The sequence below is a fragment of the Leptonotus elevatus genome, chromosome 19, assembly GCF_054856555.1.
Source record: "Leptonotus elevatus isolate MCC_2025b chromosome 19, RoL_Lele_1.0, whole genome shotgun sequence".
Lineage (NCBI taxonomy): Eukaryota > Metazoa > Chordata > Actinopteri > Syngnathiformes > Syngnathidae > Leptonotus > Leptonotus elevatus.
The window spans coordinates 806,836-833,138 of NC_141257.1; the positions used below are offsets into that span (position 1 = coordinate 806,836).

Genomic DNA, 26,303 nt, shown 5'->3' on the forward strand with positions numbered 1-26,303 from the left:
CTTCCTAGACTTGCTTAGTAAAATTACTTAATATTGCAATTTGCACAAAAATAGTTTTAAATAAAATGGAGAAAAAATATATTTTGGGCTTCTCCCACAAAAACAAAAAAGTTTTCCCTATAATAATTATTTTTTTCAAATGCATATACAGTAATCTCATTCAAAAATAAGATTTTTTTCATTTTTTTCATAATACAAAAAAATCTTTTTGAGTCTCAGGTTCCTTATTTACCACAAAACATTGTTTGTTTTTAGTGAAAACGATTTTTTTCCTCCGTGAAAATATCGTTTGTTTTAACTGCAAAATTATTTTTTTCTCCTACTATAATATCCCTTTCAGCGTGCAATTGATATAAAAAAAAATGCATCTTGCTCAGTATTTAATGATACTCGCAGTCAGAGAGCGACAAATGGCGTTTTCAGGTAATCGATTGGAGCTATCGATCGGAGCTATTGATTGGCTGTATCGATCGGCGCTCTCTCTCTCTCGGCTCCATTCGGGCTCCTTCGTCTTGAAAAGTGGGCGTGGTCGTGTCATCGTCTGAAGCTGATGTGCCGCCGCCGGCCGGTTCCGTCCAGCGGAGCAAAGCCACCGGAACCGTCAGAGAAACCACACGGAACCTGAACGGAGGGACGGACGGTCGGTCAGCCAGCAGTCCCGAACGCAGCTTCACCCACCCGGCAGCCGGAGGAGGAGCGGCGAAGTCGGGAAGGGCGACAAGCCGCCAGACGTCCAGTTAGCAAGCTAGCAGGTTCGGTGCCGGTTCGGCTAGCTAGCTAACAGGAAAGCTAACGGTAACCGGTTTGTTTTTTCACATTTAGGAGAGCGCGCTCTCCAAATATTCGACAAGTACCGACACGCCTCATTGAGCGTGTTTAGACGTGGGTGCGAGACGTCAGCGCGTCCGCCATATTGAATGTGGCACATTTCATTGTCAATTTAAAAGGCAAGTTAGTGGACTGAACTTAGGAGGAAAGGGGGGAGGGGGAGAACATAGTAGAGGGTTCTAGTTGCAAAATAAGATACAAGACTTGAGAGAAAACACTAGTACCAGGTTCCCAAGAGGTAGTACTAGTATCAAGCAAATGTTCTAGTCTCAAGTGAAAATAGTTACTAGCCTTGAGAGAAGGCACTGGTACCAAGAAATGGTCTCGTCCTGATTACAAGTACTAGTTCCAAGATAAGGATTTAGTCACCCAAGAAAAGGTCCTAGTCCAGGGAAAAGCTATCCAGTTCAAAGTTCATGGCTAACGACATTGTTGCTAGGGGTCAAAACGCCACCTGTGATTGACACCTGCTCATCGTTGCGTTTGTGTGTGTATGTGACTGACCTCAGTAACCATGGAGACGGACAGCGTGCGGCAACAGCAGCAAGAGGCCTCGGCCAATGAGAGCGCTACATCCGGGACCGGTCCCCGCCCCTTGGCCATCAATTCCATGTCGCTGTACGAAAGGCAGGCGGTGCAGGTGCGAGCTTGCGCGCGCGTCCCACGAAGCATAACATCCAACTTATTGATGCACGACGCTAACGATATTAGCCAATTTATTTGAATCGCTTCCCTGTCTGTTTGCATTCCTTTGTTTTTCACTGTTTGGCCGTCGATTGACTGGCGACCTGTTGCTGTTGTTGCTTCAGGCCCTGCAGGCGCTCCAGAGGCAGCCGCACGCCGCTCAGTACTTCCAGCAGCTGATGTTGCAGCAGCACATCAACAAAGCGCAACTGCACAACCTGGCGACCGTGCAGCAGGTCAAGGTGCACGCGTGTTACGACAAGGTGGAGGGCTGACCTCCGCCAAGGCTCTGCATGTCACAATTTTGATGCTTCGGTTACTTGGGAAAAAAACGTTGAAAAGTTTTTGTTTTTTTTAGGCCAGCGTGACGACAAGCTCCGCCTCCACAGCCAGCGGTCGTCCAGTCACCGTGGCGACGACGTCCACCCTCAGCCAGTCGTTGCTCCTGAGTGGCGGGGCGGGGGGACGCGGTCAGATGTTTCTCAGGGTGCGTTTGCTGCTTCTTATTTGCTCACTTGGATTCAAACTGGGGTGTCAAAGTTTTCTTGGTTTATTTTTTATTATTTTTATTTTTTTTATTATTATTATTTTTTTTAATAATAATAATTATTAATTAAATAATATTTTCTTGGTTTTTGTTCGCTGACTCCTCCTTCCCGCAGGTCAACCGTTCCCTGAGAGCGCCCATCTCCTCGCAGCTCATCTTCATGCCCGGAGGCGCGCCGCCGCCCGCCGCCGTGGCAACCGTCGCTCGGCCGCACAGACAGGAAGTAACGGCGGCCACGACCTCCTCCAGCAGCCAAACGGATGGCGAGCTGGTCAGTGACGCCGTACGCCAAAGTCCATTCCAGTCTTCAGATCCACATTTGCCTGCCTGCAGTCTCAACAAGTCTTCATCTTCTCCAGATTCACAATTTGGCCGTGAGGGGCGCTTCCGGTCCGAAAGGAGTCAAGATGGAGGCGCCTGAACGAAGTGACGCAGGTGAGCGAAAACAGGAAGTGGAACTAAAAACTAGTGATAGACTGATAAGGTTTTATTATTATTAGTCAAGGAGACCGATAACAGATATTTCAAACTGATATTCATTTTACTACTCCGACTACATTTCTATATACAGGTAAATACAATTCTGACGCCTTATCCCCACCTAGTGGCAGGAAACAGCAACAGCTCTGAGGCCCCACACACGCATACCTCAAGTTGTTAAAAAGAAAAAGAAAAAGACAAGTGAAGCTTTTTTTAAATGTTGTATTCAATCTCTCTGTTTTCCTCTCTGCTCCGTTTATGATGTACTCACTCTGGTTGACTGTTGACATGTATTTTATTTATTTATTTATTCTTTTTTTAACGTCTTTTGTAGGCTTGCTTGTGTGACGTGTGGCGGAAGTGACGTCAAAGTCGAGCAGTATTTGGCTAATTGTTGCCGCCCAGACGCTTGGCATGCATCTAAATGATCTTAAAAACGCACTTCTGCAATTTTGTGTGCGTTTACGTGGATGTGTGTTGTTGGTTTCCAGGTCGCGTGGACACATTTTTTTTCCACACGGGGAGGGGGGGGAAATATTTGGTTTTAAGAATACCCTGCGTCGTGTGCACAAAGCCTCAATTGAAAGCTGCATGCCTGTGTTACAAAGCTGAAATTACTTTATGGCCCACTAGATGGCGCTCGCGGCCCAATGCTTAAGAATCAATGCCCTCGAGCAGGGGTGCTCAAGTTGGGTCCTGGGGAGCCCCTTTCCATGTTTCTCTCCACTAACACACCTGATTGATGATCAGGATCGTTATCGGGCTTCTGCGACGCTTGCTGATGAGCTGATCATTAGATTCAGCTGCGCTGAAGGAGGGAGACATCTCTCGCTCTCGAGGACCCACCTTGAGCACCCCTGCCCAAGAGCGTGCGGTCAACGTGCAAAGAATAAACATTCTTAATCATCAAATTAAAAGCGGGGATTGTTTTTGATGCTTGAGATTTGCTGCCTATTTTCTTGTTCATGTCCAGCCGTCGCCTCGCTGGTGCCGTCCGCCAATAAGTCGAGTCAGCCGGCGCCGTCCCCCATCAAGATCCCCACCTACCCTCAGCCCAGCCACCTCAAAGCCCACCCGCTTCTGCTTCAAGGGACGCGGACCCTCACCACCGGCTCGGCCGCGCCCGCCACCGCGCACGCTTTGGTCCTGACGTCCGCCGCGGCATCGCAGGCTCGCGCGTACCCGCTGGGCACGGCCACCATCAAGCCGGCGGCGGCGGCGGCGGCGCCGGCGGCGGGCGGCGCGCAGACTTTGGTGGTTCAGCCTCTGCAGAAGAGCGACAAGGCGGCTCACGCCAACGGGCCGGTCCCCATCCAGCCTAAAACTCTTCAGGGAATCCGTCTGCCCCTCCAGCCGCCTTCCAGAAACCCGCCGGCCATCCTGCCCGCCCCGCCGCCGGCCATCCGCCCCGGACGCCCCCTGCAGACGCCGCACATCCCCGTTCAGATTGTGGGCGCCAGGCAGAGCGCGCTGGCAAGCGGCCAGACGTTGGCGTCACCCGGCGGGGGCTGCGCTCAGGAGGGGGCCGCCATCCTCGCCGGCTCGTCCAGCCTGCTCACCGTGGTGGCCTCCATCGCCTCCAGGGAGGCGTCACCAGCTCCGACCTCGCAGGTTGAAGGTCAGAAAGGAGCCCTCGCGCCCGCCGCCAGGCTCCCTTGCCCTCCCCTGGCACGAGAGGTGCAAAGAGGGGCAACGGGTGCGTCCGCCAGTCACGACGCCACCGCAAGTCCCATTGCGCAGGTGAGATGGACGAGCTGTCAATCAAAAGCAGCACACCTGTCAATCGAACCTGAGTATAAACTTTTTTTATAGAGCAAGCAGGCGGCGCTGAAGCGTAAGCTGGAGGTCAACGATGTCGCCGCTGTCCAACGGCCGCCGCCATTACGAGATGACCACTCAATTCTGCCCACCGTGGACGCCGGTAACGCCCACCCGAGTTTGCTCCATCAGAACCCAGTTTGACTCCTCCCCTTCCTTTCCTGCAGGTTCTGCCACTTCTTCCTCTTCAGTCTCGCGGTCGGTGTCCCGGGGCGCGGGCGCGAAGGCTCCTCCCCCGCAAGCGGTGGTGAAACCGCACGTCCTGACCCACGTCATCGAGGGTTTCGTCATCCAGGAAGGCGGCCAGCCATTTCCCGTGAGTTCCTGCGGGCCAATCAAAGACTGCGCTGGGGAGGACCTTGCCGGCCATGAGGACTCCGTAACAGGTTCTTTCCAAAAACATTTTGTGTAAAGGTTATCTTTTGTGAAGAATTTCTTTGTGACATCATGGTCTAACCCCGCCCCCTCCCCGCAGTGCTGAAGTGCGAATACTGTGAGAAGTTGACGCCCGCCAGCCACTTCCCAGGAAGCAAAAGGTTCTGCTCCATCTTGTGTGCAAAGAGGTTCGTGGCACATTCGATTTTTGCCGGCATGTTTATATGTGGTGCCGCTTTTGTTTGCAGAATAACGAGACTTTAGCGCCTTTTCACATTTGGTTTTCAACTTCTTCTGCATACCACTAGAGGGCGCACTCGTTGTACCCCAAAACGCACAAATCCCGGTTGTATGGGGGACCAAAAATGCCAAGATAAATAAATAAAAATGAAAATAGAAACGGATCATTAAAAAAATGTATATAAATGGAAATAAAGATTAAAAAATAAATAAAGAAATGTGTGTGGAAATAAATACAAAAATAAATAGAATCAAATGTCAATAAATAAAAAGGCTGATTTATTTCATGCTGCAGACGAAATGCGTCATGAAATGTTATTCAAATGAGGGGGCGGTCCAAAGTATCTTGGGTTGTAGTATCATCCATTGTTGCACTTCCGCAGGTACGAGCTCACCTTCGACAGGCGGCCATCTTGGGAGCATCAAAGTCACCTGTCCAACTCTGAGGACGACGGCGACGTGGCCGAGAGGCGGACGAAGAGGAAGTTGCCGCGTCGGACCAGCTCGGAAATCGCCAGTGCCAAAATCGCCGGCCGGCGGCTTCCCGTCAAGGTAGGACGGGAGCGAATGTCGATTTCTGTTACGGCGCTGTCTGGCCGATGGTTTGCAAACCTTCCTGACGGGTCTCCATGCGTCCCGCCCGCAGCGCCGCCCCGAGTCCAGTCGCTCCGACAGCGAGTCCAGCGGCGAGGATGACGACGTGGCGTCTCTCTCGTCCGATTCCTCCTCAGCTTCCTGCCGCCGTCGGCCCCCGCCGTCTTCATCATCCTCGCCCCCGCCGCACGCCAAGGAGACGCCCGGCTCGCCTTCAAGCCCCGCCCACTGGACTGTTGACCAAGTCTCGCAGTTTATTTGCTCGTTACAAGGTGGGAAGCTCTTAAAACTCTGGCCACGCAAAATGCATTTCTGCTTGCCGATCCCAAATGGCGGCAACGGACGCCGAGCCGCCAGTTTAGCGCTTTTCTGAGGTCGCATCCAAAAGCGTCTCCCTGTCGCTTTTCAGGCTGCGAGAAGCTGGCGTCGCTTTTCCTGTCGCAGGAGATTGACGGCCAGGCTCTGCTGCTGCTGAGCGAGGAGCACCTGGTGTCGGCCATGAACATCAAGCTTGGCCCCGCCCTCAAGATCTGCGCGCACATCCACAGCCTGAGGGGATGAGTCCAAGGTCGCACGGTACCGCCACCCGTCGGACTCGGACCGCTGTCCAGCTCCGAAAGGTTTTTTTGTCATCTTGCTGACAAACGGGACAGAATTGTCAGAAGACAAAAGCAACCACAAAACTTAGCATTCCAATCCACTAGCTTAATGCTAATGCAAAATGCTATCGTTGGGCTAACAAATAGCATCAATTGATAGTTGAACTCACAGACATATTTGAACAACAAATATTAGTGCAGTGTGACAGAAGTGGTGAAAGTCTTCTTTTTTGTGTGTCTGCATGACAATATTATACTGCCACCTGGTGGCCATATCACGCCTACCATATTTTGAAATATCTGTTGATGAAAAGGGTTGCAATATAGTGACTATCCATGCTCTTCGTTAGCCCCTCTATGGTGTTTTGCACTGTGTGTTAGCATTAAGCTAAATGAACTTTAGAAAGATGAAGCTAAGTTGGAAGGCGTCGTCTTCTTTCAGTGCTCATATCTCAAATCATTGCTTTCAACACAAAGCAAAACAAATCAAATCTGCCACTGACTTTGGACATTGACTCTGCTGACCACGGAGACCTCCTTCAAGGCTTCTTTTCACGTAGCGCTCGGGAGGTGACGTTTGGATCTCTCGATCAAACTTTTTGGACGCTCGACTTCCTCACGGGTACTCGAGTCAAAATAAATCTTCGACCTCGCAGCTCGCATGTCCGGTGTGAGAGATTTCTGTGTTTCTATTTAAACTCTCGTCTTATGTTGGAACCTTCAACTTTTTCTAGATCTTTTCTGTCGTTCAGCGTTGTCGGAAACGCTCTCACGCACATCAAACAAATATGATTCACACTACCGAAACGCTCTCACATAACTAAAAAAAAATTCTCTCACACAAACAACACTCTCACAAGCTCTCACACAAACAACAAAATATTCTCACACACAAATTTTATATGCACTCTCACACTTCATACTGTAAACGCTTTCACATTGCTGAAAGGTTTTCACACAGTAAAAATAATCACTCACATAAATAACTGAAAAGTCACCCAAGTTTTAATTCTCTCACGCTACTGAAATGGTCTCATAATTCACAAACTACTCAAGCACTCACACGTAGTGAAATTCTCTCATATTATCGGAAGGTTTTCACACACAATCAGACAGTCTTGCATGCACTGAAAACTTCACTTCACTCTCTCCTGAAACGCTCACATGACAGGAATGCTCTCATTATAACATTTCAATTCTCACACATCATATTGAAAAGCTCTCATGCCTTGTACTCATAGGTGTTGTATTTATATATATATATATATAATAAACTTGTAGCATCAGTCTTTGTCCATTTAGCAGCAAAGTGTGTGTTTGTGCGGTCCAATCAGAGCAGAGCGTAGTTGTAGGCCTCGCCGTAGCCCGCCTGGCGCAGGTACGTCTCCGTGTCCGGCGGCCCGGCGGCCCGGATGAGCGTCCGCCCGTCGGCCTTCCTCTCTCCCGCCCGCAGCTGCTCCGCCAGCGTTGCCACGGTGACGCGCCGCAGCGGGTTCCACTGGCAACACCACGACATGATGGCGAAGCTGCGGGCCCGTTCGGAGGCCGTTAGCGCGTTAGCACGTTAGCGCGTTAGCACGTTAGCGGGTTAGCGGGTTAGCGGGTTAGCTGAACTCACATTGCTCTGGAGCAGCCTGGCGGACGTCGCAGGTAATTTCCTCTCTGGAGGTGATGCAGGAGCTCAGCCGACCGCAGCGGCGCAAACGGTGGATCGCCTGCATGCAAACACACGTGACAATTTGGGGAGGAAAAAAAAAAAAAAAAAACACCCCCAGAAAATATTCGTACACAAGAAAAGATGTCAGATTATAACTTTGAGGCTTGTTGTGCAAAAAAGACGTCACCCAATGTGGCTTTATTCTTGTATGCATTTTTCCAGCCCAAAAATTTAATTTTAAAATACTCATTTGTTCTTATGATTCTTTCTTCATAAACAAATATAGCTATTCTTTTAATATTGCATTTTTTCCCTCTAAAAATAACACTTAATTCTTATAATATTGTGCCTTTTCCTCCAAAGACTTTTTGTTTTGGGAAAATTTTACTTTATTCTTGTAATATTAAAAGCTTAAAATTAATTTAAAAAAATACATTTTATGTTAAGAAAAAAGTACTTTATTCTCATCTGACAGTTGTTTTGTAAATAAAACACCTGTCTTTAAAATATTTTTTTTAACTACTTTTGACTTTAAAATGTGACAATTCCCATATTTTGCAACTTTTTTTTAACTTTTTTACTAAATAAGATACCTTATCTTGAAAATGATGACTTTATACTTATAATATTTTGACTTTTAAACTAAAACCTTAATTTGGTAATGCTGACCTTATTCCTGTAAAAAAAAAAAAATCTTTTTTTCTTCTTCTAATAATCAGTCCTAAAACAAATCTTGATTCTTGTAATATTACAATGTTTTTGTTGTTTTTCAATTAAGCATGTCATTATTCTACAAGTGTGACTTCCTGTTTGAATGTTTGCTTTCCTAACGTGGCCTGTGGGCGGCAGTAGGTTTTTATATTTTGAAGAAGAAGAAAAATCTCTCTAAAAAAACTAAACATGAAGCCAGTAATATTACAAGCATTATTCCTGTAAAAAAGAAAAGAAAAAAAATCCTAATTATATTTATATTTTTTAAAATATGACTTCATTCTTTTAACTTTCCATATTTCTTCCTCAATTAGATATGACGGTTGTATAAAATGGCAACTTTTTCTTTGGAAAAAACGGAGTGACTTCCTGTTTGAATATTTACGTTCCCAACTTGGCCTCTGGGGGCAGTAGAGGGCTCCAAGAGATTACTATATATTGAAAACAATTTGTAGAGGGATTAATTTGGTAATGTTATTGCCATTATTCTTGTGAAAACCCAAAATACAAATCTTGAAATTTGCATCAGATTTTTTTCTCTTCAATTAGATACTATTTTCTCTAAGATGGCAATTTTTATTTATTTTTCTTATTTTTGAATGAGTTTGATTTTGCATGTTTGCTTACCTAACGTGCTCATCTCGTGGAGCAGGAGCCCAAAGGACCACCTGTGCGGGGACATTTGTCAAGGTTATTTTGGGCAGTTTCAGCGTCTGGGGAAGAAGTTTGCGGCTCACACGTCGGCGCTGGGGCTGAACTCTCTGCGGGCCAGCACCTCGGGCGGCTGCCACTTCTTCAGCTCGGCGCCGTCGGCGGTCCCGGGTGACTTTTGGCGGCGGTGGGCGGCGCCCAGCCCCCACAGCTTGGCCGTCAGGCCGGCGCCCACCAGGACGCTGCGAGCGCTCACGTTGCCGTGCACGCACCCTCGACTGTGCAGGTACGCCTGAGTCACACACACACACACACACACACACACAGGCACATTATTATTATTGTTATCATTATTGCAATATGCAAATAAGTCATACGTCCAATTAAAGGTCCTGGTGAGGACTTTCCCGATCGATTGCTATTTGTCGAATGTTTTGATATGACGATGGAGCAAAAAGAAATGGCTGCTTCACAAGAATGTTTCTCCCAAAAATGTGATAGTGCTTGTGCACAGTTTCCTCATTTGTCAACGTTCGCAAAATGGCAACCAACCAGAGCCGAGGCCACTTGTGTTGCCATGGTGAAGATCCTCTTCTCTGTCATCTTGCAAGCGGTCGCATCCTGCACGCATATACAAATAAATAACATGTATTTCGCTTTGGCTCAGTAAGCATGTTGACTTGTGCCCTCTACCGCCCCCCAGAGGCCAAGGGTGCATGAGCGCATACTAACCGGTCGTCTGCATCTCCACAGGAAGCCCAGCAGGTCTCCGTGTGGCAGCTCCTCCACCACCACGAGGAGCGCCGGCGAGGGCAGAGGGGCGGGCGGCGAGGGCCTCGTCACCACGCCCAGTACGGTCGGCAGGAACGGGTGCGGCCCCAAACGGGACACGAACGAGGCGAAACTCAAGAAGCGCCGCCGCTCCTCAACGCTGGCCGAGTCTGCGGAGGAGGAGGAGGACGGGTCACGGCGTTGTCATGGACACCATGCGCTCTGGTCACGCCGTTGTCATGGCAACATGTGCACGAACCTCTCAGATGCTTTTCAAGTAAGACATTCGTATTCGCTAGCGTTTATCCCTATCGCTAATGAATCAATTAATTGACAACAAATTGATCTTCAAGTGGCCCCGGCACAGAATAGACGAACAATTGACTGGTTTTCCATTTGATGATTTTTAGTATTAGATTTCGTTTTTTTTGTGTCAGCCTCACCTTTGAGCACCCTCAGCACGACGTCCTTGTCTTCCATCCGCGCCCGATAGAGTCGGACGCTGTCGTCGCCGCCGACGGGCAGCGTCGGGGACAGCGCGGCCACCTCCCCGAAAGCGCCGAGACTCCCCCCCGTGGTGGCCCTCAGTACTGCCGCGCCTCTAGCTGTCCGCTTGTGCACGGCCATGGGCACCTCCTCGTGCTCCAGCGGGTCAATGCCAGGGGGCGCTAGAGGCAGATGAGAAAAAGCGCTTTTTTAGTCTGGCAGTGACGTGGATTTTCACGCATAGATGTCGACAACATGCACTTACCGTCGATGCCCTGCAGGTGGCGCGTTCGCCTGCGCAGTGAGCCGCTGTAGCGCGGCGCACGCGCTGCCGCGCGGTGGCAGTAGGCCAAGACGAACATGGTAATGACGGTGACCACGCTGATCAGCAGGAGCACCGTCGGAACCACGATCACGTCCAGCCGATACGTCGCCAGCGCTGACAAACACGACAAAATCGCTCAAAAACAGCCACTTCGGTGAAAAGGAAAATGGAGCATGCCCTCGCCTGTGGGCAAGGAGAGCCAACAAGTAATAAGCCAACAAGCTAAGGTAAAAAAAAAAAAAAAGGTTTTGATTGAAATGAGAAAACTCATTTTTTTAGAGAAAAGGAAAAAAAAACGGAATTCCTATCACTTAAAATTTGATTTTTAAAAAAAATTATCTAGTAAAAGAAGAAATCACGTTTTTGAGAAAAAGAAATACATTTAGAGGGGAAAAAAAATATTCCAATCATATACAGGATTTTGCTTAAAATAATTCAAATCAGATATAGGATTTTTTTTAAAGTTAAAGTTCATCTGAAATTAAACTTTGGTCAAAACAAACAAAAAAAATTAAAATCAGAAACCAGATTTTTGTGGCAAAGTAAAAATCTAATAAGAAATCATTTTTTCAAAAAAATAAGAATAAGAAGAATAAGAATAAAATGCTTGAAATCTGACTTGTTCACATCAAAACTTCTTACCCCATTTTTGTAAAACAAAAAAAATGTAATTCAACAATTTTGTTTAGCTTGCAAAAACCAAAAATAGAAAAATAAATTGAAGTCAGATTTTATGGAAGAAGCAAACTAATTATTTCTGGTATTTATGGTGAAAACAAGAGATCTGATTCCTTTTTAAATTCTAAAAATAAATCATAAATAAGATTTTCGTGACAAATGTTACATAAAATATGATTTGTATTCTTGTTTTAAAAAATCAGTTGAAAGCAGATTTGGGGTAAAAACTTTTGGGGACAAAAACCAAAACTTTTTAAAATCCATTTTTTCTACTATTGTAAATCTCCCGACTCGTGATGAGTCATCGTGCACCATTTGCTGCCGTTGATTTGGATTTTGCCGGCCGGGCGTGTGGGAAACGTTTTGGCTTTTGCAACATCAGCGATGCATCTCGCTTTCAGAAGCAAAATGAAGAAGGGAGGAAGAAAAAGAGGAAAGACGGAAGGAATGGCGAGCTGAGGAAAATCCTTTCTTACTGCATAAGTTGTCGCCGGGCGCACACGAGCTGTTGCTCGCTGTTGTGTTGCTCGACATGCTGCAGCGGGTTTCAATCTTAATTCAACGGTCGATTGATTGATCTCCTCTTCAATCTGATCGATTGGTCTCACGTCAGGAAGGACATCATCGGGTGACGGAAGTCTGACAAACAATCAACAACAACAACAAATATTTCCTGATTGAAAAAAATGGCCTGTTTGATTGACAGCCGTTTCTCCAGCCAGCACCCGAGGCAACAAAAGTAGCGCACCCCCTTGGGAGATATGCCGCCGTACGAGGAAGTCTGTGTTGTTTTGTCAAAATTGTTCATTCGCACCTTGGCCGCGCTTTAACATCACCTTTGCCCAAGTTGCCAATTCAGACCTGACATGATGTCATGGCGAGTGAACAGCTTGGCAGGAAGTGTGTCATGGCACGCGCATGCAACACAACCAGTTTGCCTCCATATTCATTAACGCTGCTTGCACAACACAACAGCTGTGTGAAACACACACACACGCCCACACACACACACACACACACACACACACACACACTGTCCAAAAGTTGTCGACATGCCAGTTGCACTCGTAAGCATCCACGTTGCCGTATTGTGTCAGTTGAAGTTTCCCACAACAAAATGGCCGCTCTGGCCACCTTACCTTCACGACCGGTCGGCGTCCGTTCATGTCATGTTCCCACGTCAGGACGCTCCCGTGCGAGTGTCGCGATGCGTGCGTGTGTGTGTTTCGGTCCGCTTGGCCACGCCCCCCCACGGCGACACGCCCGCGGGTGCCATCCGGTTTTGGGTGTGACATCATCAGCTGGACACACCTTGGAAATGATGTCATAGATCATTGATGAAAATCAATATTTTATTATGTTTATTCTGATGATTCGATGCGAAGACGTCGACAGTCTGTCGCTCAAAGACACGTACCGCGTATTAGTTTGCGTTGAGCTCAAAGTTGTTGTCTTTGTTTTGCTGACTAACGCTGACTAAGTCGCCGGACGCGTTCCGCTGCATTGATGTCGTCGCCATACTGAAAAACTTTCAACGTTTCAATGTCTTCAAAATCAGCTAAAAATAATCCAATGTTGAATTTTGCCAATGAGTTGAGAACATGTTGTTATGGTGCGGTTGCTATGGCAACGTGTTGACCGCAGCTTTGCAGGACTCCCCCCCCCCCCCCCCCTCCTCTGACTTGACGCGCTTGCACAATATGCGCGTGGATGACATCATGCAGCCTGTTGGACTTGTTTGTGCGGGACGCGTGCACACGCACGCACTTTTGCATTTCTTTATTCCGACGAACTGAGCAATGACATTAAACGTGAATGTGAAGAAGAAAGATTTATAAGAAAAGAAAAGAATTTAGCATCAGGTATCTCTAGCATTAGCATGTGGCTATAAAGGACAGGCTAGCAAAGGAAAGTCCGCCTCAAAGTGAATTGTACGACATCCAAATCAGTTCAGCAGTTGACGTCGGAAGTCGTGTCAATCTGTTGCCTTCGTTGTGTTGCATTTTGTCAAAAGCGTTCAAAAAGAATTCCACAATGAACAACTCCAGGCAACAACAAGATCTTCCTGTCAAAAGTCAGGCCTTCAGAATAAAAGCACAGAAGAATAAGAAGACTCATTTGCTCCCCAAAATGTATAAATATGTTCTATTTTAAATATGACCAGGGTCCGAAAGGTATATTTCTCATTTTTGATGATGTTTTTTTCATGCTCGAGCATACAGAAGTCTTTGACGCAGCCTCTGAACTGCAGAGAAATGTTGAAGCAATGTTCGTTATTACCAAAATGGCCAGCGGTGGCGGCAGAGTTCGAGAGCTCAACCAGGGCCATTTTGAAACAAAGTTCCCCACAGTTTCGTATTCAAATGCTAATTGCTGCAAAACGGAAACCGATACAAGTACAGCGTTCCCTCGTTTTCCGCGGAAGTTTTGGTTCCAAAAATACCCGCAATAAATGAAATCCGCAAGTGAGTTTGCGTTATGATTTCAATTTATTATAAATTGCTTTAAGGCTCTCAAATCCCTCACCACACAGTTTAGACACTTTTCTCATCGAGGCATTGGCATTTTCACACACGTCTCTCTTGTTTAAACATTCTTCATGTTCAAACCTTCATAAATTGTATAAAATAATAAGAACATCACTGTAGAAAAAATTGCACTCCAAAAATCCGTGATCGAGCGTGGCTGCGAAAAGTCAAACGTGTAAAGGCGAGGGAACACTATACTTGTTTTTCCTGATGAAAGAAGAGACTCTCATCTTTCTTTTGGTAAATTGCAAAATCTGTCAAAATCCAGTAAAACAGCCGAGAGCGAAGGGGGTTGCTTCAGTCAAAATGGCCGCCAGTGAACATCCCGGTGGTGTTTTTTTTTTTTTTTGAGTTGCTCTCGACAGTTTTATTTATCGTGTGTGGCTGTTCAATAATTATACTGCATGCTTTTATTTTGAAGGTCCGACTTTTGACAGGATGCGTTGTGGCGATGTTGGCGAGCACAGCGGGACGCTTTTTCCTGCCGCGACGTCTTCGTTTTCGACATGAAGTGAGCAGAATGTCGATTTCCGTTGTGATGACGATGCATCGTTCACAGCAACACGTTTGCGTTTATGTATGCGTTGTTGACTTTTATTAAAAAAAGCATTTGGATATGTTGCGTAAGATTGCGGCGGTGCACTCCAAGTGTTCGCCAAGTCGGCATCGGACAGGAAGTTGCACAAATGGGATGCGACTGCAAGCAAACGTCAACTTGTTGCATTTGCATCACAAAACTTCCCGTCTGCTGGTCTTTGGTCCCCCAAAATGTTTTTGCTTGAATAATATTCCACCTGTCCTGCAGGACAGGTTATTCCTTGGGTAATATGGAGATAATATCGGGATTAGGATTAGGATTTGTTGTTTCTTTCTCGTGTCAGTTGGCGGCGACCGCGCCGCCGCCCTCGTCGTCGGCGTCCTGGACGAGACGCGGCGTCACGTCCAAGGGGATCCTCTCGGCCGGCGTCCCCGGGCTGGGACCTCTCGCGGACGGCGTGTCCTCCCGCAGCGGGGACGGGGTCAGAGGGCACGGTTTGGGCTCCAAGGTCAGGGTGACGTCCTCCACCTGCCGGACGCAAGGAGACAAATTGCTCGTTTGTTCCGAAAAATGCACCCGACGTGACTCACCCTGGTGAGTTCCTCCTCCTCCTCGTCTTCGCCGTCCTCGCGCTGCTCAGCATAGCCGAAGATGTTGACGTCCATCTCGTCGCCGCCCGCCATTTCCGTCATCTGTCCGCTCAGCTGCCCGACGATCTCCACCTGCAACGCGGGCATCGTTAGGCCATCGCGCCTGACGACCTTTCACCCGGGGCCCCGGCGGCCGAGATACCTGGTGCGCCTCGGCCTGCGCCGTCCCCCACAGGTCAGCCAGGCGCGGGTGCGTGGGCGGGCCCAGGCTGTGGATGGTGCTGTTGGGCGTGGCCTGGAGGGATTGGGAGGCGCTATGCAACGACTGGACACGGCCAAGACACGCATGACAAGACAAGTCAATTGGAATACTTTTCAAAAGATAGATAAAGATACAGTATATCTATATCATTTCTTTCTTTATTATTATTATTTGTTATTTTTATTTCCTTTATATTTATTTATTTTTATTACATTTTTGAATGATATTTTTTTATCTCCATTTTTATTTTCACTTTTAGTCTTTTTAAAAAAAAATGTTTTTAGTCACTTATTTATTTAGAATTTTGGCAGTTTTGGTCCTCTACGGGTAACGACCAATCACGGCTAATCATGCTTTCTACTTTTGGTCAGCAAACTGAGCCATGATTGGTTGTTAGCTATGGATGACCAAAACTGCCAAAATTCAAAATAAATAAGTGACTAAATACATTTTTAAAAAATGACTAGAAGTGACTATAAAAAAGGAAAAACATTAATTAAAAAAAATACATGTAAAGGAAATAAAAATAATAATAATAAATAAATCAATTATATAGCAGCACAGGTGATGTTTTTGTTTTTGAACATTTTGTTTTTAAAGATCTTAATTGTACATGAAAAATAATGATAACTTCATTACTATTATTATTATTTTATTAAATAAATTCTGAAGAAAATATTCACTTTTTGCTGCTGAAAATGTCTCAATGAGTCAAATATCCCTTTTAATCTGCACAATGAAACTGAAAAGCAACAATCAGCAAGTTGAAAGCGGTGGCGGCACCTGCTGCTGCTGCTGGTACTGCAGCAGCTGCTGCTGCTGCTGCTGGTATTGGTGGAGCTGCTGCAGCTGTTGCAGCTGTTGCAGCTGCTGCAGTTGGTTGTGCTGCTGGAGGCTAAACTGCTGCTGCTGCTGCTGGAGGAAACCGCCCACCGTCGACTCGTAGCCCTCCGCCGGCGTCATGCCCGCCCCGCTGCCTGGAAAACCACACGGCTACTTTAGACGGACGGACGGACGGACGGACGGACATCCTATGTTCTCCTTTTCAATGTGGGAGGAGGAGGACAAAGAAACCGGGCTCGGACCGGACGATCCGATGGACACGCAGCAAAGCACACGTGGCTTTAAAACAATCAACTGGATTGCTACGCTATGTTTTGATTTTTTTTTTGAGCATTTTCATGCATAATTTCACACCATTATTTTAGTCATTTTAAATGATGACTATAGGCCTACAATTTGGTCTATAAAAAGCGCCAAAAGGACGTCCACATGACCTGTTTTGAACCCGAACTTTGCACGGACGTTTGATATGTGTCACTAATCTGATTTTGCAATCTGCACCCAAATGTGACGTTTTTTCTACGCATGCTCATTACGTCGAAACGACGACGTTTCGACGTCGGCTTGCTGAGTGGGTGCGGGTTCGGGTCGTCTGGGGAGAGAAGCTGCAGTTGCAACACGGGAACTGAAACCTGACAAGACAGCGGCTGGAACTTTCAAACTTTCCACACTGACAAAAAAACCTTTGCATCATAGTCTTATCATATCTGGGATGGTTGCCACATTGTTGCTATGTACTTCCCCAAACCCTTTAGAGCAGCAATAGGCCAGGACCAACCCACTAAAAAGAGGAAATTCTGCAAAATGTGCTTGAGAACGAGTAAGAGATGGTCGTCTGTGCACAGAAACAATCCAAGTCTGTCGTCTTCCTTCCTGGCCTGTTGTTTATGTTCTAGGTTCATTAACGCTGACTCATCCCACCTGCCGCCATGATGTAGGAGCCCGCGGCTGGCGAGGGCATGCCCGAAGGCTGACTGGTGATTGGCTCCCACGCGTCGGACGAGGACAGACAGTAGAGGCCCTGCGACACGTACGTGTGAGGCCACACGTCTGCCGACGAGTGATGCAACACCTGGTCTGTGACACGCACACACACGCACACACGCACACACGCACACACACACACACACACACACACACACACACACACACACACACACACACACACACACACACACACACACACACACACACACACACACACACACAAGGGTGCACATTATCACCTCATTTGAGCAAAAATGCTAAAGTCTTGTTAGCTTCATTGACGTCTTAATTGTTTGATACCAATCACCAGAGGTGGCAAATCCAGGTCCAGAAAGTACAAACCCTGCCACTGATTGGCTTTGGGTGCTAGCTAACGAGCTCCTTAGCTAGCTTTCCGGGTGCTTGTTTACCTGTGTTAAAGTAGACAATATTAAGTATTGTACTCTTTGCGTGTTCAATTAACTGAATGGTGAGATCCTGGTGAAGAAGTCCCTTTGCAAAGGTATTATAATTATCAGAAGCTTCTGATGACAAAAGGCTGACGACACTGAAGCCGTGTTCTGGTCAGATTGTTGTGTCTCGTCCAACGTGGGGCATCAATACTTATTCAAAAGTGGGAGAATAGAAATCTCCGCCCATCAGCCCACAGTACACTTGGTTACAACTCAGTGAATACAAGAGAATCTGTTCCCATGGGTATAAATCAGATTAGAAGAAAAACAATAATAATAAGCCTGACTCCCTTCCGACCGGCAGAGACCGGTCCTCCCATTAGAGATAGCGAATGAATGTACAAACCCGTTGCCCTTCTTCTGAGAGTGAGACAGATAAAAATACAATTCTATTCATTGAGCCATACTGCTATAACTAAATCCAAAACGGCTAAAATATAAATTAAAACTGAAAAACAATGTTAATAACTCATCACCTGCTAGGGAGCTAGGTAGCTCGCTAGCACGAGGACCTGAAGCCAAACTGTGGCAGGGTTTTGACTTTCTGGACTTGTATTTGCCACCTCTGCCGATCACATGACTTCTTTCCAGGGATCCCTTGATCGTGTTGGCCGATTGATCATCATAGCGTTACTAATATATATACATATACTTACTTACTTCTATAAAGTAATCGTCTCATTTTCCTGATGACACAGGAATGTCATTTTGAAAAGAAGGAAAAAAGACCTTCATGCTGGATGAAGTTTTCAAAAAGTCACTGACCCGAAACTTGTAACCCAAAGTGACATGTTTGACTTTGGGCAGAAATTGCAAATCACGCGACCAGTTTGCCTCGCAAAGTCTGCCGGAGACATTCGGCGTTGGTTCGTGACACCCAGACGCCGCCGAGCCAGACGTGGCACGCGTGTCCGTCCGCACGTCACAAACGGCGCTCGCGGCGACGCGGCCGTCCTCCAAACGTCCTTCGCGGCCGTCCCCAGGCCGACGTTTCGTTCCAGATGGACTTTGACGTGAGCTGGCGACCGTTCGCTGTCACTCAACTGCCGTGTGTTTATTGCTAAGTACATTTCCTGTTTACTATTTGGTGCCCTCTTGTGGAATCTTAGAGTATTTCAGGAAAACCCCTCAAAACCACAAATGTGTGTTGTTGTCAGAGGTGGCGAATCCAGGTCCACAAGGGCAAAACCCTGCCACAGTTTGGCTTTAGCCCCGGGTGCTAGCTAGCTGGTAAACGAGCACCATGGGAGCTCGCTAGGGAGCTAGCTAGCTAGCTCCCTAGCTAGCTCCCTAGCTGGTAAACGAGCACCATGGGAGCTAGCTAGCTAGCTAGCACCTGGGGCTAAAGCCAAACTGTGGCAGGGTTTTGACCTTGTGGACCTGGATTCGCCACTGTCTGCTGTTGCGTACCTGTGCTGGTGATGCTGTCCTGGTTGAGGTCGCTGAGGCGCGCGACACTGCCGTGGCGCGAGTCGTCATCGGCGCCGGCCAGGTTGTCTTCGACGGACCTCCACCCGAAGAGCGTGGCCTCGGAGATGGCGAACTGCTGCATGATGCCGGCGGCGAAGCGCGCCTCCTTCTCGCCGTCGCTCAGGTCGCTGTAGGCGTCGTTCTCCAGGCGCCGCTCCTTCTCCCGCTGCAGGTTGCCGCGGCCGGCGCCCCCCGCCGGCCCCGCCGACGGCCTCCCCCAGCTCTGCCACTCGATCATGTGGGCCACGCGGCCCTGCGCCATGGCCGTGGGCTTGGTCACCTTGTCCTTCATGGAGCGCGACACGCCTGAGGTCAGCAATCACACATGCAGAGGAAAAGATTGGATGGAAACGCTGAAAAGTTGGAACTGAACTGAAATTCTGTGGAATGAATTGAATGGTTGAAGAATGTGAGACTGAAAGTTGGAATGTTTTCAAAGAATAACAAGTTTTGTACTCCGGCAGACAGCGCCAACATCAAACGTAAGCACGAGAGCGCCACCGATGGCCATGACACCACACTGCACCACAGAAGCCAGACGGCACAAGAACCGGACCAGCGGGACCACGAGACGTCCCAACACGCCGTGAGATGCTCGACTTGTTCTTCTCGGGTTCAAAGGAAGCAAACGCTTGCTTTTCCTTTGGGGAGTCGATCTGATTGGGCCGTCAACGATGATGTCGTTGACGGCAGCCAATGGAGGGAGGGAGTGTGTCTGTGTGTGTGTGTGGGTGGGTGTTTTTTTTGGGGGGGGGAGGGGGCACCCACAGGGGCGGCCATGTTGTCTCTTAGCTCCGCCTCCTCCTTCTTTTGCTCCTCTGTCAAGTTTTGATAGCGCTCAAAACTGGTGACCAAAGCGGGGGGGGGTGGGGGGGGGGGCACTGTCGGATGTCGGAAACGAGCGTGCTCGAGCCCCGTTGACGAAGGAGCGCAGGAGGAGCGGGCGGAGGCGAGCGACATGGGGGAGGCGTTACCGGCACAAGACACACACCTGACACACCTGTCAGAGACGACTTAGCCAGGGCGCCGATGCCGTACGAGTTCGCCGACTTGCTCTTCAGGCGCGGCAGGATGGATGTGGTGTCCTCCATCGACAGCTGACAAAAAAGAAGAAGAAGAAGAAGAAGAAGAAAACACTTTGAAGGGAAAAGCAGAGCAAAACTAGCTAGCATGCTAATCAGTGCCATCACAATTGAATATTTTTAGAATCCATTAATCACTCTATTAATCGGATTCATTTCAATTTTGCATTCGAGTGTATCACAAAATATTTTTTTTCCCTGATTGGTGTTTATTTTATACTTCGTATTCGTATAGTGATTAAGAAAAAGGTACAAGTGAAAACAGATGTTTGTAAATGTCTTATTCTGATTTAACGCTGAATGTCTTCTTTCATGAAGAACTACAGAAACCAGTGAATATTAATAGTTTATAATAAATAGTAAAAAAAAAAAAAAAAAGAACTTTAGTAAAAACGTTTTGGAGGACAGACAGATGGAAGTAAACAAAGAACGGACAGTTTGCCAGCCAGGTGAGCGAGCGTCCATTTAAGGTTGAACTTCCTGGTCACAGCGCCACCCTCAGCTTGAACAAAGAATTGCGTGTTTGCGTCATCTTGTTTGCTCGAAGGCCATCAGCTGTGCAAAGAAGCCGCACAAACGCACGCCAGCAAACAAGTGCTCCGACGCACTTGTTTGCTGGGACGAGGACGAGGACGAGGACGAGGTGAAAATGCTCCCACGAGGAGACTCACATTGATTCCTTCCCAGGAAAACTCGGCACGGCCATGCTGGCGAGGAGGCGGCCCAGGAAGCAAGGAAGGAAAAGAGGCGAGATGATGAAGGACATGCAAACTTCGGCCGTAAATAGAGACATGCGACTTAAAAAAAACCCAACTGAATTACCTGATCTCCATCTTTCCGTACCGGCACCGCATCGGCTGCTGCACACGCAAAAGAAACAAGACGATGAATGACATCATCACCTTCAACTGTCAAAACCAGGTCCAGAAAGTAGTAAAAACCCTGCCACAGTTTGGCTTTAGCCCCTGATGCTTGCTAGCTAGCTAGCTAGCTCCCTAGCAGGTAAACTAGCACCATGCTAGCTAGCCAGGAAGCTAGCTAGCAAGCTTCAGAGGCTAAAGCCAAACTGTGGCAGGGTTTTTACTACTTTCTGGACCTGGTTTTGCCACCTCTGACTGTCACCTTCACGCAAGCGCAGCACGCTCATGACAACATACAAGGACGAGGAGAAATGATGCGGTCGGCTGAGAGAAAATCACTTTTCAGATTTCTTATTTGCGTCGCGTTCCATCCAGCCCACTTTCCTGCCAGCTTGCCCCAACAAGTCCGTCAATCACAAGCCGACCAGGCCACTCTTAGTGTTAGCATAGCATGCTAAAGAAATCAAAATCAACTTGACATCTAAACAATGTGTGTGTGTGTGTGTGTGTGTGTGTGTGTGTGTGTGTGTGTGTGCGTGTGCGTGCGTGTGCGTGCGTGATGAGGTATTTTTAATGAAGGAGGTGCAGTGTTAGTCACGACTCCGCTCACTGTGACTACATCTGACATGACGGACCTCCGGGGGGGCTGGAGGCCATTTACTCAACACACACGCACACAAGGTGAGGTCTCAAAAGAAAACCAAAGCAAGATTTGAATGGCTGCGTAAAGGTGAGCATATAGCAAATATCAAGCCAATTGAAATGAAAAGTAGGGTGTGCCAAAAATCGATTCTCGCAAGAATCACGATTCTCATTTGGTATTATTCAGAATCCATTTTAAATGTCCCAAAATCGATTTTATTTCAATCATGTGTCTTTTAATGGCAGCGCTGTTTATTTTTGCACACAATGTGGCCACTTGGGGGCAGTGTGGTTTCACTGTTAACTTGTAGCCACACGAGAGAGCAGAAGGAAAAAGTCACAATCGAGTCATGCCAATAAAAGTGGTTGTTTTTTTGCAGTGGAGGAAGAGCACGTGCCGGCGAGTCGTGTTCGCTTCTCTGTATACGTTCCTCAAGCGTTTCTGTACGAATAGCCGTTCTGCTGAGGGATAAAAGTGACGCGAGTAGCGCGCTGATTAGCGTTAGCTACGTTCGGGAAACAAGCTAACCAAGTCACTGCTATGATCGTCCGCTCTGTGCGGCCAGCGGGAACGGAACGGGGTGAAGGCGATGCCAGCATTGGACTCCTTTTGAGGCATTGTTCGTTAAAAACAATAAATAATAAAACTGTAAAAGCCATAACATTTATAGCGAGCTGCATAAGGTAGCAGTTGTGGAAAGAAGCACTTTCCTTACATTTCAAAACAAAAGAAGACATTTTCATATCGCCATTTGTTGTCCTGTCTTGCAAACCCGACTGGAGTCGATCATGACGATTCTTTGCACATCTCTACACGGAAGCAGAAATCATTTGGAATCAAAAATCGATTCTGAATCAAATGGCAGACCCAAAAATCGGAATGGAATCGTGAGACAGTCAAAGATTCCCGCCCCAAATGAAAGCATTTTGGACGTTCATCTTCATTTTTGTCAGCAACTTTGCTGCTGACGTGTTGACTGTTGCTTCTGGAAGAAGCAGCCTGAAAAACACGTTGAAAGGCTGATGACGTGTGCGTGAGAAACATGTTCGCTCCTGTGAGTTTGTGCGAGTGTACGTGTGGACTTGACGGCGAATCAGCACGTCGGCAGCTGTCAAAATGCGTCTGGCTGCCTGCAAAAAGGCACAACGTTGCCGCGGCTTCACCATTTTGTTTACAACACGCTTCCCCGCTCAACCATCACACGACCCCAGACGGGAATTGAGACGAGACTCCCGACGCACGACAGGGCAAGGCGCAGATTGCGAAACGGCTGAGACGGGACTCAAGACGCGGGACAGGATGCGAGACATACAGACTTTAGGCAAGACGCGGGACAGGAATGAGGAGGAAAGTCCAGAAAGGACGCGAGATGCAAGATGCAAGATTTGACCCCAATTTTCCCGTCCCGTTTTCCCTCCTCCTCTAGTTGACCTCCGTCTTGTTCTATTTTTAGCGCCAGCCGGTCGCCCGGAAGTCAGCGGAGGTTTTCCTCCGGGAAGCGGGAATTCTATCCCACGTGGGGGGGGAGGGGTCTGGTGGTGGGCGGGGCTACGGAGCCTTGTGACGTCGGCCCTCCTGCATCCTCCACTCAGGCAGGGAGGAAGATGATGAGGAAGATGATGAAGAAGATGATGAGGAAGATGACGGCCTTGTTTACTTGCAGGGCAAGAAGAAGCAAAAGAGGAAGTGGGAGGACGACGGACGGACGGACGGACGGACGGACGGACGCCTCTTCAGGACAGCGAGACAAAAATAGGAGCAAAACCTCCAAGGAATCAAACAGCCCCAAAATCCTGCCCCGCCCTGATAGCCCCCCCCCCCCCCCCGCCAGCTCAATGACGCCACAAGGTCACACATCAGACAAAGATGACGTGCTGATGATGATGACGATCATGATGATTGATTGCAATGATTATCACGATGATGATGATGATGATTACGATGAAGATCACGACTTTGAAGAAGATCATGATGAAGATGATTATCACAAAGATGATGATGATGATGATGATGATGATGAAGAAAAGGACCACAACAAAAACTCCATTGGAACCTGCACACCTTGCGAAGATGTCACAGAACCATGTGACGTCTCACTTGCCTTATATGGACATGACCAAATTTAGCAGTTTCTGTCCTTTTTATGAGCGCATGATGATGATGTCACTTGACCTTATAAGGACATGATTTGCAATCCACTTAAAGGTCACATTAGCCACACAATCGCACCTGAACACACTCGTGTGTGTGTGTGTTTCCTCCTTGTGTTGCGTTCAGGCTCACACCTGAGTTTACACGCACCCCGTTCTGACTCATCCTCTACTTGTGTGTGCGTGCGTGTGTGTCTCCAGTTGATGACGTGTCAGAGACACGCACGCGGGAAAGTGAGGAGTTGCGGGGGGGGGGGGGGGGGGGTTTGCAATGACCTTAGGTTGCCTGTCAAAACGGGGGTCTCTCTCTCGCGCACGCGCACGTCGCTCCTTCACGCCTGTCTATTCGCGCGCGCGGACACACGCTGCTACGTTAATGCTCACGCGCGCGCATGTAATGAGACCCGAAACGGAGCGCGAGTTAAGTGGCATCACGTGACATTGTGCACCTTTGTGCCCGCGTCCTCTCACGCACGCGCATGCATGCGCGACGTCACAACACATGCTGGCGCGTCAAGTCTTACTGATGGTCCTGGATCCGATGCAGCCCATGTTGCCCTAATGAGGCGCGCGTGGCGTGGCGGGAATCGCGTCCATCTTCCTCCTCCTCCTCCTCTTCCTCGCCGCTCCTCTTCTTCTTCTTCTCCTTCTTCCTATTCTTCTTCTTCCTCCTCCGCCGTGCGTGCGCGCACCGCTCTCTCCTCGCAGCGCGTCCACGCCCTCGCTGTGTCGTCACGCGCGTGCCTGTGCGCATGCGTGGCGGTACAAGCGACCCCGCCCCCCCCAACCCCAAAAAAAGACCAACGCGATGAAATTTCGTTGCCAAGTGGACGAAAATGACGAAAGTTGATCGCGCGCGCGTGACGTCATCAAGCCGAGTGCTGGTGGTAACCATGGCGACGACAACTTGTGGCCAGAAGAAAATTGATTTCAATTAACTTGGAAATGATACGTGATCAACTTTTGACTGAACATTTCATTTTGGACGGCTTTCATTTGAGTCAGCACGGTGCGCTAGTGGTTTCCATGTCCGTCTCGCCGTTCTGGGCTTTGCCGTTCAAGTCTGGGCTCAGTCCCTTCCTATGTGGCTGGCCAGCTGGTCCAAAAGTGGTGCTTTGCCGCCATATTGTGGCATCCATTTGATAAAATACTTTTCAGTGAATTGAGGAGCTTCATTTAGACAAAAGTGGTGCTTTGCCGCCAAATTGTGACATCTAAGCTGCTGTGCTGTGACATTGACTGGTGACCATTCATTTTTTTTTGCTCTACATGTGTTTGCATGTTGACTGGCGACCAGTACAAATGTGGTCAATTTGCGGCCAGTCACTTTTTGTGTGTGTGTGTGTCAATGGTGCCTGTCTGGATGAATGCGTGCAGTGCACTTGCCTGGCCTCTAGTTGGCGCTGCAACTCAAGCCAAAGTGGAAGATGACTCACGGCGAGACGTGAAGACGAGGATGAAGATGAGCGAGAAACCTTTCCGCATACAAAGACGAACACAAACTATTTATAGACGCGTGTGCGTGCGTGTGTACGCGCAGCTGCTTGAGTTCGTCAGAGGACGAACGAGGACAAAGATGGCGGTGGCGGCGGTCTCGCCGGGGAACACCCAGCGAGCGTCAAGAAACAATCGTTTATCGCATCACATCTTTTCGAGGACATGAAAAGAAAAGTCTTTGTCATCGTTCAGCAAGAAAAGATGCCAAGCGTGCTTGCTTCAATCTGTTTTTATGCAACAAAGTTGACTTTCACAAACTATTTATAGACGCGTGTGCGTGCGTGTGTACGCGCAGCTGCTTGAGTTCGTCAGAGGACGAACGAGGACAAAGATGGCGGTGGCGGCGGTCTCGCCGGGGAACACCCAGCGAGCGTCAAGAAACAATCGTTTATCGCATCACATCTTTTCGAGGACATGAAAAGAAAAGTCTTTGTCATCGTTCAGCAAGAAAAGATGCCAAGCGTGCTTGCTTCAATCTGTTTTTATGCAACAAAGTTGACTTTCAACGCCACATGAAACCAAAAACAATTCAACATTGGGAATTTAAATGCCAAAATGTGCAAATGTTGCTTGCTTAATGCTAACAGAATGGAAAAGGCCATAGACAGGCTAAGAAAAATGAGCGTAGCTGTTTTTGGACGACTTCTGCCACTTGAACTCACAAACCGAACATCTGACAGAATTCACATGCATTTATTCACTCTGCAACATGCCAACTACTATTACTTGAGATTTCTTGGAGACCTTCTCTGCCTCTTCTTTCTTTTAGTTCAGCTCTAGTATTTTTTATTTTTTTAACTGTGGTTACAAATTGAGTTTAAAAAAAAATTAAACTGTTGGAGTGTGTGACCTTAGGTTCTAACGTGATTAGGGTTTCAAAACGGGGTTAAGGTTTTCCGGTTGGGTTTGATTTTGCAAGTCGACTCACATGTTTTACAGAAGAGTTAAAAAAATCTT

At 47.9% G+C, this 26,303-nt stretch overlaps 3 protein-coding genes and 1 long non-coding RNA gene across 12 annotated transcripts; 2 read left to right on the forward strand and 2 right to left on the reverse strand.

Moving 5' to 3' along the window:
* The first annotated feature begins 419 nt into the window (after positions 1-419).
* Positions 420-7,451, forward strand: LOC147157349 (polyhomeotic-like protein 1). 2 transcript variants are annotated; one of them, XM_086062362.1, is made up of 13 exons: positions 420-752; positions 1,338-1,468; positions 1,638-1,754; positions 1,871-1,999; positions 2,175-2,330; positions 2,419-2,494; positions 3,513-4,279; positions 4,352-4,460; positions 4,525-4,743; positions 4,833-4,920; positions 5,356-5,524; positions 5,619-5,838; positions 5,976-7,451. In XM_086062362.1, the coding sequence occupies exons 2-13, from the start codon at positions 1,343-1,345 to the stop codon at positions 6,125-6,127; spliced, it is 2,328 nt and encodes a 775-aa protein (XP_085918488.1). In that variant the 5' UTR covers positions 420-752; positions 1,338-1,342; the 3' UTR covers positions 6,128-7,451. The 2 variants fall into 2 exon arrangements, with proteins under 2 accessions (XP_085918488.1, XP_085918489.1); XM_086062363.1 differs by having other exon boundaries at positions 1,638-1,748.
* On the reverse strand, positions 7,149-13,078 carry LOC147157350 (tyrosine-protein kinase STYK1-like). 3 transcript variants are annotated; one of them, XM_086062371.1, is made up of 11 exons: positions 12,862-13,078; positions 12,584-12,755; positions 11,921-12,083; positions 10,707-10,880; positions 10,399-10,623; positions 9,917-10,125; positions 9,737-9,805; positions 9,271-9,476; positions 9,161-9,201; positions 7,784-7,880; positions 7,149-7,691 (listed from the first exon to the last, which is right to left on the reverse strand). In XM_086062371.1, the coding sequence occupies exons 3-11, from the start codon at positions 11,976-11,978 to the stop codon at positions 7,496-7,498; spliced, it is 1,275 nt and encodes a 424-aa protein (XP_085918497.1). In that variant the 5' UTR covers positions 11,979-12,083; positions 12,584-12,755; positions 12,862-13,078; the 3' UTR covers positions 7,149-7,495. The 3 variants fall into 3 exon arrangements, with proteins under 3 accessions (XP_085918497.1, XP_085918496.1, XP_085918498.1); XM_086062370.1 differs by having other exon boundaries at positions 12,584-13,078; XM_086062372.1 differs by lacking the exons at positions 12,584-12,755; positions 12,862-13,078 and having other exon boundaries at positions 10,707-10,949; positions 11,921-12,564.
* Positions 13,079-13,208: 130 nt separating this feature from the next.
* LOC147157351 (uncharacterized) lies at positions 13,209-24,586 on the reverse strand. 6 transcript variants are annotated; one of them, XM_086062369.1, is made up of 10 exons: positions 24,374-24,586; positions 21,019-21,056; positions 20,868-20,903; positions 20,106-20,211; positions 19,055-19,420; positions 17,127-17,282; positions 16,146-16,339; positions 15,303-15,425; positions 15,101-15,232; positions 13,209-15,038 (listed from the first exon to the last, which is right to left on the reverse strand). In XM_086062369.1, exons 1-10 carry the CDS (start codon positions 24,399-24,401, stop codon positions 14,850-14,852), a joined length of 1,368 nt encoding a protein of 455 aa, XP_085918495.1. In that variant the 5' UTR covers positions 24,402-24,586; the 3' UTR covers positions 13,209-14,849. The 6 variants fall into 6 exon arrangements, with proteins under 6 accessions (XP_085918495.1, XP_085918490.1, XP_085918492.1 ...); XM_086062364.1 differs by having other exon boundaries at positions 20,115-20,211; positions 24,374-24,563; XM_086062366.1 differs by lacking the exon at positions 20,868-20,903 and having other exon boundaries at positions 20,115-20,211; positions 24,374-24,563.
* On the forward strand, positions 19,021-21,898 carry LOC147157352 (uncharacterized). The gene is made up of 3 exons (XR_015091163.1): positions 19,021-19,425; positions 19,579-19,700; positions 21,636-21,898. It is a non-coding gene; the product is annotated as an uncharacterized LOC147157352 (long non-coding RNA).
* Positions 24,587-26,303: the final 1,717 nt, after the last annotated feature.